We start from the raw sequence: 11,269 nt of genomic DNA, 5'->3' as shown, positions 1-11,269 counted from the left end.
TGCAAATAGCAGTTCTATGTATTCAGGGCATCTATTGATATGAATGCAACGCTACTGACCATCCCGCAAGTCTACGACGTGCCCAACTTCCTCCTCAATTGCCGCGTTTTTACGTGCAGGAATGTCAAATAAACCAAATCATTCTATAATGGTGCTACATGGTCCAAACGTATGATCATAGCCAACGTGCGACTGTATTGAGTATCAACTATTGATATTCTTGAAATTTTCTGTTGAAACGTCGTATTCGTGATACATCCGACTAACTGGACTGTGACGAATCCAAATACAGCGTGCTCGCAGACCAGCAAACAATTATTGTCCAAGGGAAACTACAGAGATCAAGCGCTCTCCCCTGCCTCATCCTTTTCTCTCTTGTCATTTCTCATTTTGTCATCGCCATCTACTTGAGCAGAGGTATATCCCTCGTCCTTGGGCTGATATACAGGAGGTATCACATCGTGTACCGAAAAGGAATTAAAGGTTCCCGCGCTGCTTTCCCGGTATCGTTCTGGAAAGTAGGCCGGGAAAGAGGATGGATGAGCTGGATTCAGCAGGCCGGTCCAGGAATCGACTCCAGAATTGCGAACGGGATTTGCATCTGCGTTTGACATGTTTGGTGTGAATTGTGTGCAAGCGTTGAGCCTAAAGCTTTGGTGAAAGAAGTGGAATAATAAAATGTGGTTACGGAACTGTTAAGAGAAATTCGTTGCTTTTTGTTTGTGCATCTTTTCACTAGTGCTCCGTCATTTGTCGATCGCGTGGCTAGTGTCCCTGAGGATCTTATCAAAAGATTCATTGCAATATTATTTTTCACAAAAAAACATTTTAAATCCTTCTATAATTTGGAAGATTCGATATCTTGCCAAGTGTCCATCATCTGCCAGCCTCTTCCAAGATTATTCGTAATAGAACAGCAGCTTGTAATCGACGTTTTCGTAAGGTGACGAGCGACTTTGGACGCCTGCAGGAAATTTCGAGGATTACCGCGTGATGTCATCACCGATCAACGCGCGGGTTCAACATTGGCAAGGTTCTGCTTTTTGGAGATGGGGAGATGCATATAAATTTAAAAGGGTTGGAAGCAGCACCATCGCCCTTGTTTTCACCATCACTTCTGGTATTCCAACCACCATTCGAAAGCACCGTATTCAAGCACCATGACGTTCCTTCACATTCGTCTCACCCTCGCGTCGATCGCCACTACCATCATCTCCCTTTTTGTCTGGATCAACCTCTTCCTCGCAACCGGTGTCTCCCGTCTTCTTGCTTGGGCAGCCAACCAAGGCTGGTACCCTTGGCTCCCTTCCAAGAGCACCAAACCGCAGAGCGCCCGACCGCGGGTAGCCATCATTGGTGCGGGCGTAACGGGAGTGTCAGCCGGTGCAGCCTGCATACGATCCTCTGTTGAATGTACCATATATGAAAAAGGAGACCAAGTCGGCGGTGTATGGGCCAGAGTGAACAAGACAAGTGCCTTACAGTTTCAAGCCCTATTCTATAGATTTCATCCTGCTGTGAGATTCCGAACCCAATTTCCATCCAGGGATGAGATTTTGGTGGAATTGAGAAGGATTTGGGAAATGTATGATTTACCCTCCCGCACTCGGTTCAATACTCCTGTTACATCGGTCACTTACGATGCAATCACCCAAACCTACACCGTCAATGGGACGGACGAGTACGACGCTGTTATATCTGCGGTTGGTACCTGCGGGGACATTCTTATTCCCCCGTTTAAGGGCCTGGACGATTTCGCTGGCCTCAAAGCCCATTCATCACAGATGGACAAGGTTGATTTGGACTTGAACCGTGGTAAACGGATTGTAGTTGTCGGCAGTGGCGCCAGTGCTGTGGAGGTGATCGATTATGTATTGCAAAAGTTGGACGGGGACGAGACCAAGTTGGGTAGCGGAGAAGGCATGGTCGAGGTGACGGTTATTGCGAGGCATGACAAGTGGATGTATGTGGTTTATTTCCCGGTTCAGTGTTGGTTGCGCTGGCTAATATTTCTCTTGTTGCTGCTGCCCTTGGTAGTATGCCGAGAGGGGTTCTGCTGAGCAGCATCGCAAGCATGCTCCCAGCTCAATTGGGCTTCCTATTTGAAATCTTTCTCCGTCGCTTTTGGTACGGCTCTGAACTCCACGTAAGTGCTCTTGTCCCTTTTCACGCTGGCCGCAAGCATTATCTCACATAATAACCAGGGCATGACACCTAAACGTCCCTTCTACGCCTCGACACCCTGTCTAAACACCCGCTACCTAGACCTAATCCGCAATAACAAGATTCGCTACATCCGCGGAAAACTGGACACATTTACATCTACTGGAGTCAAAGTTACCGGCGTCGCCTGGGACAGTCAAACCATGATATCACGACCTGCTGTATTCCCTGAAGAGGGCGGCACCGCGGACGTGGAAGCTGACACGGTATTTTTTGCAACCGGATTCAAACACCCTGATAGTGGCTTTGTCGACGATGAGATTTGGAAAGGGCCACAAGGAGGCGAGTTCCGCCCTCCCAATCTCTTTTGTGTTGCGTTTCCACCAAAATATCCCACGATGCTTTTCCTCAACGATGTAAGTCTTCACTGTTTTTCTACAAAAACATGACCAAGCCATCTCAATGTTTCTTTACCAAAGGCCTATGTTGATGCCGTCGCGACTGCGGGACACATTCATATTGGTGTCCTAACACGACTTTTACTAACCTTCCTACTGGACCCCGCTACGCGCCCTACGCCTATGGAGGCGGCCACATGGGTTACAAAGCGTAAAGCAAAGTCTTCGGTGGATGCCAAAAGCCGCAAATGGGTTGGTGAGGAGGGTGTGAAGAGTAGGTTGTGGGGAGGATATAATAGGTGGGAGGAGACTGGATTGGCCTTTTGTAAGTTGCTTTGCTGGTCTAGTTTTTGTTGTGGGTTGTGTTGACGATACCGCCACAGATTCATATGGTGAGCTGCTTTACTGGGTGGCGTCCACCGTCTTTTCCCGAACCAGCCGCTGGAAATACGCAATGTACATTGCGGTAAGCTAACCAGTTGTCAAGGCGGGCTTGATTCAACAAGCTAATTGAGATATGACAGGGCTGGAACCATTCAAAAGTGGGGAAACTCGCTCGTAGCTTTGGAGATCGGGCCGATGGGAAGCACGGTGTTGATGTGAATGGCGACATTGGTGCTCGGAAAAGCGACATTGCAGTTGGGCGGTGATGACCCGGAAACAGATTTCTTGATTAATGGACGAGCGAGTACCTGGATGTGAAATATGGTTTACGTATTTGCCAGCATTGCACGTGGCAATATTCACGAATATATTTGACAAATTGGCATGATTACATCCAAACATTTTCGATGATGAGTGCGTTTCAAACATTCTCAAGACCCAAGCCATTGCATACAAGACTCTGGATCTAGACCGACGGCTACATTAAAATATCTCAAAAACAGAGAGGAAGGAACGCCAAAATTCCTCCAAAAATATCTACGAAAATTGCCGAGTTTCAGCATCACATTGCACAGAGTAAAAGCAAAGGTATACTCACATGTTCCCCAAGCCCCAACCAACCTCCCAATGCCCACCTCAGTCAAAGATCGACAGGTGGCCAACGATGCAATAACCCTAAAGCAAGCAAATCAACAACATAATCTGATATGCCATACCAAACCCAACACTCACAAACTCCGGCAAACAACCGCTCCAATCACGATCCCATCAACCGCACGTCCACGGCACCTCGCATCCACAACCAGAATAAGGGGGACGAGCACTCCAGCGTACTCTGTTGCATTCCGGTGCGCAACGACCAGTTTGGTCAGAGGATCTGTTGGATCGTCTTTGGTTCCGAAAGGGCGCTTCTGTTGGTTTCTGAGAAGGGAGATTCCGGCTCCGAGGGCGAAGACGGGAGCTGAGAGAGCTGTTAGGCTGTAAAGAGTTGTAGTGGAGGGCATGATGGCTTTGTGATGGTAACCAGCGACATGACGGGGTTTGGGGGTGATCTTTCGATGATGAACAGAGTCACGTGCAGCTCGATCATCTCATGACGAAAGTTCAGGCATTAAAGCGTACAGTCGGTCGAACGAAGGCTTCTTCCTCCCGTTGGTCATGTCGTATTCAGTGAAAGTGCTGTCGCACTCGCCGCACCCAGCCATGTATGGGATTCAAAGAACATAGCAGAAATGATTGCTGATTTTTTTGCAAGTATGGGCGTTGGACCCATTAACGGAGGCCGACCTTTGAATGGCTCTTAACGCATGGCATCTATACACCAACATCCTCCAAGCCACTCACTTATCCTTTCCGAGCATGAATCCAGAACTTTTACCCAATTGGACATGTTCCCAAGCATAGCGACAGATGAATACATATATGTTGACATTATGTAATTGCTCCCCGTTATTAACCAGAGCTAGCCAACAGGAGCCATGTTGAAATACCAATCTAGCAAGCGTGAGTTTTACGATTGAGCGTGGTAACTTGAAAGTCCCTACTGGATGCAGTGACAATGACCTACCCGTCCATGTAATAGCCATTCAAAAGGAGGTTGGTCCAAGAAGCCTTTCATTGGACTTTACCGGAGAAGAATCCATAGAAACATACCAACAGTCTTCCAACCCTTTATAACAATTAAATACATCTCATACCACTCCAATCCGTCCGTTATTGCAATGCAAATATCGTCGGCCAAAAGCCATTTCCGGACAAAAAGCGTCCACGATGTAAATCCACAAACGGGAAACCTGCTCAGGTGACACGACACCAAAAACTCGTGGCGACGTTGTAGCCCAAAATTGGGATGCGCGGCTTCTTAAAGGTCTGCGCATTTAAGGGACGTTTGAAAGGAATCCGCGAACGGGGGCATTCCGTGTAGAGATTGCAAGGTATTATCAAGGGTCTGACATGGGAGAACATGTAGACATTACGTTACTGACATGAGGAGCAGCATGTCGCTTCTTAGGATGCACCGCCTAGTCCGCGTTCTACCGGCAATAAGATTTCCACGATGCGCGGTACGGAGTTTTCATGCCACTGTAGTGGGACGATACAATTACGACCGGGATATATATGGGTTTCGGACGCCGAGGGTATTTGAAATGCCTGATTGTATGTGGGAATTGCAATATGGAATGGAATTGAATGTCCCGTGTTGACGCTGTGTGTTGACGCTGTGTGTTGACGCTCTGTTTAGATACGAATGAAGAAAAGCAAAATAGGAATGCACAAGCCAATCTTGTTCGTCTTGTACACATGTATCGTGTTCATGGGCATCGGGTTGCCAATCTTGATCCCTTGGGATTAACGCCTGCCGAGTAAGTCATCTTAATGTAATGCCTCCATAGTCCAACACTAACTTTATATAGTCATGTGTTTCAATTGGATCCCACCCGATACGGCTTATCGGAAGGAACGTATACATTAGAAGGAATCCTCCACATGGATAAGCAGCAAGCGAGTTTGCAAGAGATTATGACACATTTGCGAAACGTTTACTGTGGGAGGATTGGATTTGAGTTTACGCACATTCCGGTACGTGACTCTAGCTTACAAGTGGGATACTTTGGTATTAAGTTCTTTTATAGAATTTAAGTGAACGGAAATGGTTTGCGACGCTCGTCGAGTCAGATCCGGTCAAACCGTTAACAGATGGGGACAAGAAACGGATTTTCGAATTGTTGACCAAATCAGAGGTATCGTATTTGTCGGGTTCTTGTGTTGTCATTATTTGTTTTAGTTACCCTTCTTTTTAGGTCTTTGATCATTTCATGGCAAAAAGGTTTCCGCAGGTGAAGCGATACGGATTAGAGGGTGCCGAGAGTATGATGGTACGTTTCCCCCATTTTTCATTTGACACGTTGATCAACGGTATTCTAATCTGCTCCTTAGATTGTTCTCGACGCTTTGTTCAAGGAAGCCAACTATGGTATGTATTATCCTTTTCCCCGCCTAGCTACAAGCTGCATGCCTTAAACCACGTTTGTTACAGCCGGAATACGCGATATTGTCCTCTGCATGCCCCATCGAGGCCGTCTTAACCTCTTGACAGACCTACTGAAATATAACCCGACAGCCTTGTTTCATAAAGTGAAGGGGAACGCAGAGTTTCCGGATGATATCCCAGGGTGTGGGGATGTACTGTCGCATTTAGGTTGGTTTCAATTTGTAATGTTTTGTGCTGGAAGCGGGTGCTGATGCTGATTGATTTTTTTTAGCTACTTCGGTGGACTTGTCGTATGGCGCGAAACATCCTGTTCATGTATCCATGTTGCATAACCCGTCTCATTTGGAGGTATGTTCTTTATTTCGTGCATGGTTTTTGTATCTGCGTATATTGTTAACCGACGCAACATAGGCAGCCAACCCCGTCGCTCTCGGCAAAGCCCGGGCAAAGCAAATGTACTTGTATGAAAGCGGCTCGGAAACGGATTGCTACATTGGGGATCGTGTCATGTGTATTCAGATGCATGGGGATGCTGCATTTTGTGGGCAGGTGAGGATCGTATAATGGATTTCTGTGATTTTGTTGGTGGTATTCATGGGCTTATTGTTTAGGGAGTCGTAACCGAAACGCTAGGTCTAGCCAACCTCCCGCATTTCACGGCAGGAGGATCCGTGCACGTCATTGTTAATAACCAGATTGGATACACGACACCCGCCATGAACGCTCGATCCAGTTACTATAGCTCGGATGTAGCGAAAATGATTTCATGTCCGGTTATTCATGTCAATGGGGATTTCCCCGAGGTGAGTTTGTCTGATTTCTCGTTTACGTCTTTCGTGAGAAATGGGCGTGGGCTGATGTCGATTTTTTTTGTCTTTGGTAGGATGTGGCAAGGGCAACGGCCATAGCATTTGAATACAGAAACAAGTTTCGCAAAGATGTTATTATTGATTTAATTGCGTACCGTCGGATGGGACACAATGAGTTGGATGAGCCTGGTATGTATCGCCTTTCAATCCGTATTCAATACATCTATTCCATGACTGAGATTACGTAGCATTTACACAACCATCCATGTACGCCAACATTCGAGGCCGAAAGAGTGTTCCGAGACTCTATGAAGAGAAGTTGATGGTATGCATTTCGTAGCGAGTGTACATGTAAAATACTGAATTTGAAGTAATTGGTTTCTAGAACGACAAGGTATTAGGCGATAAACAAGAAATCGAAACCCTTCGTACAAAGTATTTCGAGCAATTAGATCGGCATTTAGAAGACAGTTATTCGTTCACGCCTACGGTATGCACACTATCTCTTTGCACGATCGCTGTGATCTAATGTGCCGCTTTATGCATGTAGGCGGATACATTGAAAGGTAAATGGTCCGGGATGACTATTCCACGGCAAGTCATCAGCGCACCGCAGACGGGTATGTACCTTGTATGTAAATGTGCAGACCGGTATACCGTGTATTAACGGAATACTAGGTGTTGATGTGGAGGTTTTGAAAGAAGTTGGGCAAAAGTCTGTTCAGACTCCTTCTGGAACGGTATGTACATTTTCTGATTTGTACTGCAACAAACCAACGGCATTGACGTGGATGATACTAGGTCGTGCATCCGCGTATCCAAAAATACCATGTAGATACTCGGCTACGGAAATTGGAAGACGGGAAGGGGTTGGATTGGGCTACGGGCGAGGCACTTGCTTTTGGGAGTCTGTTATTGGAAGGTGTGTGGTTGTTTATCCGTGTCATTATGTTCCGAGTGTATTTTGACTTTGATTGGGGCGTATTAGGTTTCCCTGTCCGGATATCAGGCCAAGATGTCGGCCGCGGAACCTTTTCCCAACGGCATGTAATGCTCGTTGACCAAAACACTGAACGGACAACCATACCCTTAAACACCCTTTCATCCTCCAAACTCGAGATCGCCAACTCATCACTCAGCGAATTCGCAGTCATGGGATTCGAATACGGCATGAGTATTGAAACGCCCCGTCGGCTCTGTATTTGGGAAGCCCAGTTTGGGGATTTCTTTAATGGGGCGCAGATTGTTGTTGATACGTTTTTGGGGAGTGGGGAAGCTAAATGGTTGAGACAGTCTGGGTTGGTGCTCTTGTTGCCACATGGATTGGAAGGGGGAGGTCCTGAGCATAGTAGTGCGAGGGTCGAGAGATTTTTGCAGGTGAGTAAATGTGTGATGTTTAAATGTGTTTTATGTTCCTCAGACGTTTTCTTGTTTTCTTTTGGCGTAGTTGTGCGATGAAGGATTCGATGGCCCAACGGAAAACATCAATATGCATGTCGCGAATCCTACGACACCAGCGCAGTACTTTCACCTCCTCCGTCGACAGGTAAACATTCCCCCTCTGCCCGTCTTACCATTTCCATCCACTAACAAAAAGGGAAAACAACATAGCTACACCGTCCCTACCGCAAACCCCTCATCCTCGCCACACCCAAATCCCTCCTCAGACATCCACTCGCGACATCGACATTGGCCGATATGGCACCCGGCACGACATTCCACCCCGTCCTCCCCGACCCTACTGCTGTGAACCCCAAACGTGTCGTGTTTGTTTCGGGGAGGATTTATTATGATTTGATTAAAGAGCGTGCGCAACGAGGGTTGGAGGGTGCTGTGGCGTTTGTAAGGGTTGAAGAGGTTTGTCCGGTGCCCTGGAGCGAGTTGCGGAGTGTTGTGGACGGGTATGCCGGTGTTACAGGTATTTGGAATCGTCTTGGAAGAAGAAAGTGGTAAAGTATTGATTCCATGGGTTCCTTTTTTGTAGATTGGTATTGGCTCCAAGAAGAACCCCAAAATCAGGGTGCATACACATTTATGGAACCAAGGTTGAACAATGTGTTGCCAAAAGGGCATTCGGTATGTATTTCCTTTTTGTGAATCGTGTTTTTTGACTCACGCTTTATGCTCACACAAATGGGGTTCTAGTTGAAATATCATGGCCGTCCACCCTCAGCCGTCCCAGCAACAGGTATTGGAAAGCGGTACAAGGCAGAACAAGAACGTGTCATCAAAGGTGTTTTTGACGGGTTGTAGAAAAGCCTAAGTACAAAAGAGCTACAAGTAGATTCTCCCCATCCCTGATAAAATACACACGCATACACATACAGACGTTTACAAAAAAAAACACATCTTAAACACCCAAGAAAAGTCTAGCTGCAGTCATAAAATGGGACAAAACCTGGTACATTCATGACAATTCTTCTGTTTGTAGCTTCAAAGACACTTCCGCTACACCGCCGAATGGCATCCACATCAACATACACACCGCCTTCGGGTGTGCGTTGTTGGGCGGAACGGATGAGACGGCGTACGGCGCCGCCAATGTCACCGCATCCAATCACATTGACGACTTGGAGGGAGGAACCCAGGCGGTCGACAAGTTCGTGGATGGCGGCGTCTGTAATGTTTGTGCAGTACGAGAGGGAAATGTGTTTTAGGGTTGGGCGGTGCGGAGTGTGTAGAAGAAGCGTGGGCATCGGTGTCCCGGCTGCTGGTCCTGCAGCTGGCCCCGCCGGCGGGGGTGGGAGACTAATGAACGCTGAGGGAGGGGCATTGGAAGGAACGGAGGGGGTTTCCATAACGCGTGTATCAAGGGACCCAGATAACCCACGAACAAGACCAACCACACCTACATCTCCCACGCGCCAACACCCACTTAAATCAATCCACTCGAGACGCGGACACCATCGGCCCACCTCACGGACACAAAAATCGCCGACAGCTTCGTTCCAACCCAATCCAAGACGTTTCAAGTTTGTGCATTCGCGAGCGACTTTGATAATGCAGATTTCGCTCCGGCCGCCTCCGGCGAGGTTGAGCGAAACGAGGGAACGGAGAGCGTGCGCGCAGCGCTGGAGAGCAAAATTGGAGACGCCCTTGCAAAAGGCAAGATCGAGCGTCGTAAGGTGGAGATCGGGGAGAGTCAAGAGGCGGGTGAGGAGGGATGAGAGACGCGTTGCGTGGCGATGAGGTTCTGAGAGGGTTTGGGACAGGGAAAGGTGTTGGACGAGTTCGGCGTAGGGGTAGGTGGGTTTGGGACATGTGTCGGGTTGAGAAGTTTCCACGCACAAAACCAGTTTCTCGAATCGCGAGGCGTCATAAACGCGCGGTCGTCGCCAGAGGACGCGGGTGGCAACTCTATTCCACCAGTGGCAAACAAGGGCGCAGGCGCGCAGAGCCGCTGTCGTGGAGACGGGGGAGAGAAAGGCAGCCGAGTCGCGGGAAGGGGGATCAAAATGGCTGAATATTTGGAGCAAAAGTTCTGGAGGGAAGCGCGAAACAACGGATTGGCGGGATGCGTGGATCCATGTATCACCGTCGTTTACAATCATGGGGGTGCACGTGTCGCTTTCGTGCGTGCATGTCAAGTCATTATTTTCGTCCAGGTCCATGGGGCTATATGCAGCACTGCGCGTATCCGTTTCGTGCATCCACAGACTTTCCTGGTCCATCGGGCTGAGGCACGCATCGGTCTCAAGGAAAGATTGGACATCCTTGTCCATGGGACTGGACACACCCGTCTCGACGGCTGGAGCAATGTGTTGATAGACATCAAACTGTTGAAGAGTGGGCGGGTATGCCGCTCTTGGGGACTTTGTGACCCACGAGGAGCGTTTTGAAATCTGCGCATTTTTTGAGGGCAAGGACAAGGAAGGGGGCAGTGCCGAGTCTAATTCTTGCCGCTGTTGCTGCTGCTGCTGAGCCGTGTTTGAGCTCAAAAACATGTGGGCGACGCCATACACGCGGGCGTCGGCAGGGTCTTGCAGCTCGTCCTCTCGCGAGTCGTGCGGCGGGTCCAAGTTGAGGACCGAGTGGAGATTGTGGTGTGAGTGTGAGCTAGCTGGAAGAGGAGCAGGAGCGGGAAGGGGAATGGCGCCCAAAGACGAAGAAGGGGAAGAGGAGGGCGACGTAGCTTGTGCAGCAGTCCCTATTGTGGATGTTGCTGCGGACGGGCCCTGCAATAAGAGACCTTGATCCTGCGGCCTTTTTCGAAGAGGTGACTACATCCAAGCGTGAGCAACCATCTCTACTCTTTGCCTAAATGCGTGTATGCCTACCTCTAGTACAAAACTCTTTGATCTTGGGAGACCCTGGTGGTTGTTGTGGTGACTTGGTGGCGAATGAGGCTTGGGAGAGGGTATGCGTGCGGGAGTGACGGGGGCGGTGGAGACAATGAGCAAAGACCCACTGTCATGCTCTGTGTCGTCGTCCTCGTGTCCCTGGGATGTGTAGTAGGCAATGTACTCTTCCATGTCGACCTGCGTTGCAAATGGATGGGGAAATTTCCAACCGTGGGAAGGAGG

At 48.6% G+C, this 11,269-nt stretch overlaps 4 protein-coding genes across 4 annotated transcripts; 2 read left to right on the top strand and 2 right to left on the bottom strand.

Annotated features, from left to right (window-relative positions):
* The first annotated feature begins 1,024 nt into the window (after nucleotides 1-1,024).
* Nucleotides 1,025-3,333, top strand: SPPG_08266 (uncharacterized protein). The gene is made up of 6 exons (XM_016756425.1): nucleotides 1,025-1,963; nucleotides 2,038-2,146; nucleotides 2,205-2,579; nucleotides 2,643-2,886; nucleotides 2,945-3,027; nucleotides 3,086-3,333. The coding sequence occupies exons 1-6, from the start codon at nucleotides 1,161-1,163 to the stop codon at nucleotides 3,209-3,211; spliced, it is 1,740 nt and encodes a 579-aa protein (XP_016604406.1). The 5' UTR covers nucleotides 1,025-1,160; the 3' UTR covers nucleotides 3,212-3,333.
* Nucleotides 3,266-4,673, bottom strand: SPPG_08265 (uncharacterized protein). Its single transcript, XM_016756424.1, has 5 exons — nucleotides 4,513-4,673; nucleotides 4,290-4,439; nucleotides 3,678-4,232; nucleotides 3,544-3,620; nucleotides 3,266-3,482 (listed from the first exon to the last, which is right to left on the bottom strand). The coding sequence occupies exons 3-5, from the start codon at nucleotides 3,947-3,949 to the stop codon at nucleotides 3,439-3,441; spliced, it is 393 nt and encodes a 130-aa protein (XP_016604405.1). The 5' UTR covers nucleotides 3,950-4,232; nucleotides 4,290-4,439; nucleotides 4,513-4,673; the 3' UTR covers nucleotides 3,266-3,438.
* Nucleotides 4,674-4,800: 127 nt separating this feature from the next.
* On the top strand, nucleotides 4,801-9,149 carry SPPG_08264 (oxoglutarate dehydrogenase (succinyl-transferring), E1 component). The gene is made up of 22 exons (XM_016756423.1): nucleotides 4,801-4,879; nucleotides 4,942-5,102; nucleotides 5,188-5,308; nucleotides 5,360-5,525; nucleotides 5,579-5,686; nucleotides 5,747-5,821; nucleotides 5,883-5,919; nucleotides 5,983-6,144; nucleotides 6,209-6,285; nucleotides 6,349-6,486; nucleotides 6,549-6,740; nucleotides 6,821-6,935; nucleotides 6,995-7,071; nucleotides 7,132-7,236; nucleotides 7,297-7,366; nucleotides 7,425-7,486; nucleotides 7,548-7,668; nucleotides 7,735-8,123; nucleotides 8,194-8,292; nucleotides 8,358-8,664; nucleotides 8,731-8,822; nucleotides 8,892-9,149. The coding sequence occupies exons 2-22, from the start codon at nucleotides 4,943-4,945 to the stop codon at nucleotides 8,997-8,999; spliced, it is 2,781 nt and encodes a 926-aa protein (XP_016604404.1). The 5' UTR covers nucleotides 4,801-4,879; nucleotide 4,942; the 3' UTR covers nucleotides 9,000-9,149.
* Nucleotides 8,802-11,265, bottom strand: SPPG_08263 (uncharacterized protein). The gene is made up of 2 exons (XM_016756422.1): nucleotides 11,024-11,265; nucleotides 8,802-10,966 (listed from the first exon to the last, which is right to left on the bottom strand). Exons 1-2 carry the CDS (start codon nucleotides 11,216-11,218, stop codon nucleotides 9,116-9,118), a joined length of 2,046 nt encoding a protein of 681 aa, XP_016604403.1. The 5' UTR covers nucleotides 11,219-11,265; the 3' UTR covers nucleotides 8,802-9,115.
* Between the last annotated feature and the right edge of the window lie 4 nt (nucleotides 11,266-11,269).

This window comes from Spizellomyces punctatus (assembly GCF_000182565.1).
Source record: "Spizellomyces punctatus DAOM BR117 chromosome Unknown supercont1.20, whole genome shotgun sequence".
In the NCBI taxonomy this organism is placed as follows: Eukaryota; Fungi; Chytridiomycota; class Chytridiomycetes; order Spizellomycetales; family Spizellomycetaceae; genus Spizellomyces; species Spizellomyces punctatus.
Note: the sequence above shows the minus strand (reverse complement) of the source record. Positions and strands in the feature narration are given on the sequence as shown.

Bases quoted from the DNA above. Each gene is read 5' to 3' on its own strand.
- SPPG_08266 (XM_016756425.1), top strand. From the start codon at position 1,161: ATGACGTTCCTTCACATTCGTCTCACCCTCGCGTCGATCGCCACTACC. The intron at 1,964-2,037 runs GTATGTGGTTTA...TGCCCTTGGTAG, and splicing joins GCGAGGCATGACAAGTGGAT to TATGCCGAGAGGGGTTCTGC. The intron at 3,028-3,085 runs GTAAGCTAACCA...GAGATATGACAG, and splicing joins AATACGCAATGTACATTGCG to GGCTGGAACCATTCAAAAGT.
- SPPG_08265 (XM_016756424.1), bottom strand. From the start codon at position 3,949: ATGCCCTCCACTACAACTCTTTACAGCCTAACAGCTCTCTCAGCTCCC. The intron at 3,621-3,677 runs GTGAGTGTTGGG...TGCTTGCTTTAG, and splicing joins GCGGTTGTTTGCCGGAGTTT to GGTTATTGCATCGTTGGCCA. The intron at 3,483-3,543 runs GTGAGTATACCT...CAATTTTCGTAG, and splicing joins GGTTGGGGCTTGGGGAACAT to ATATTTTTGGAGGAATTTTG.
- SPPG_08264 (XM_016756423.1), top strand. From the start codon at position 4,943: ATGTCGCTTCTTAGGATGCACCGCCTAGTCCGCGTTCTACCGGCAATA. The intron at 5,822-5,882 runs GTACGTTTCCCC...TCTGCTCCTTAG, and splicing joins AGGGTGCCGAGAGTATGATG to ATTGTTCTCGACGCTTTGTT. The intron at 6,936-6,994 runs GTATGTATCGCC...GAGATTACGTAG, and splicing joins CAATGAGTTGGATGAGCCTG to CATTTACACAACCATCCATG.
- SPPG_08263 (XM_016756422.1), bottom strand. From the start codon at position 11,218: ATGGAAGAGTACATTGCCTACTACACATCCCAGGGACACGAGGACGAC. The intron at 10,967-11,023 runs GTAGGCATACAC...GCTTGGATGTAG, and splicing joins CAAAGAGTTTTGTACTAGAG to TCACCTCTTCGAAAAAGGCC.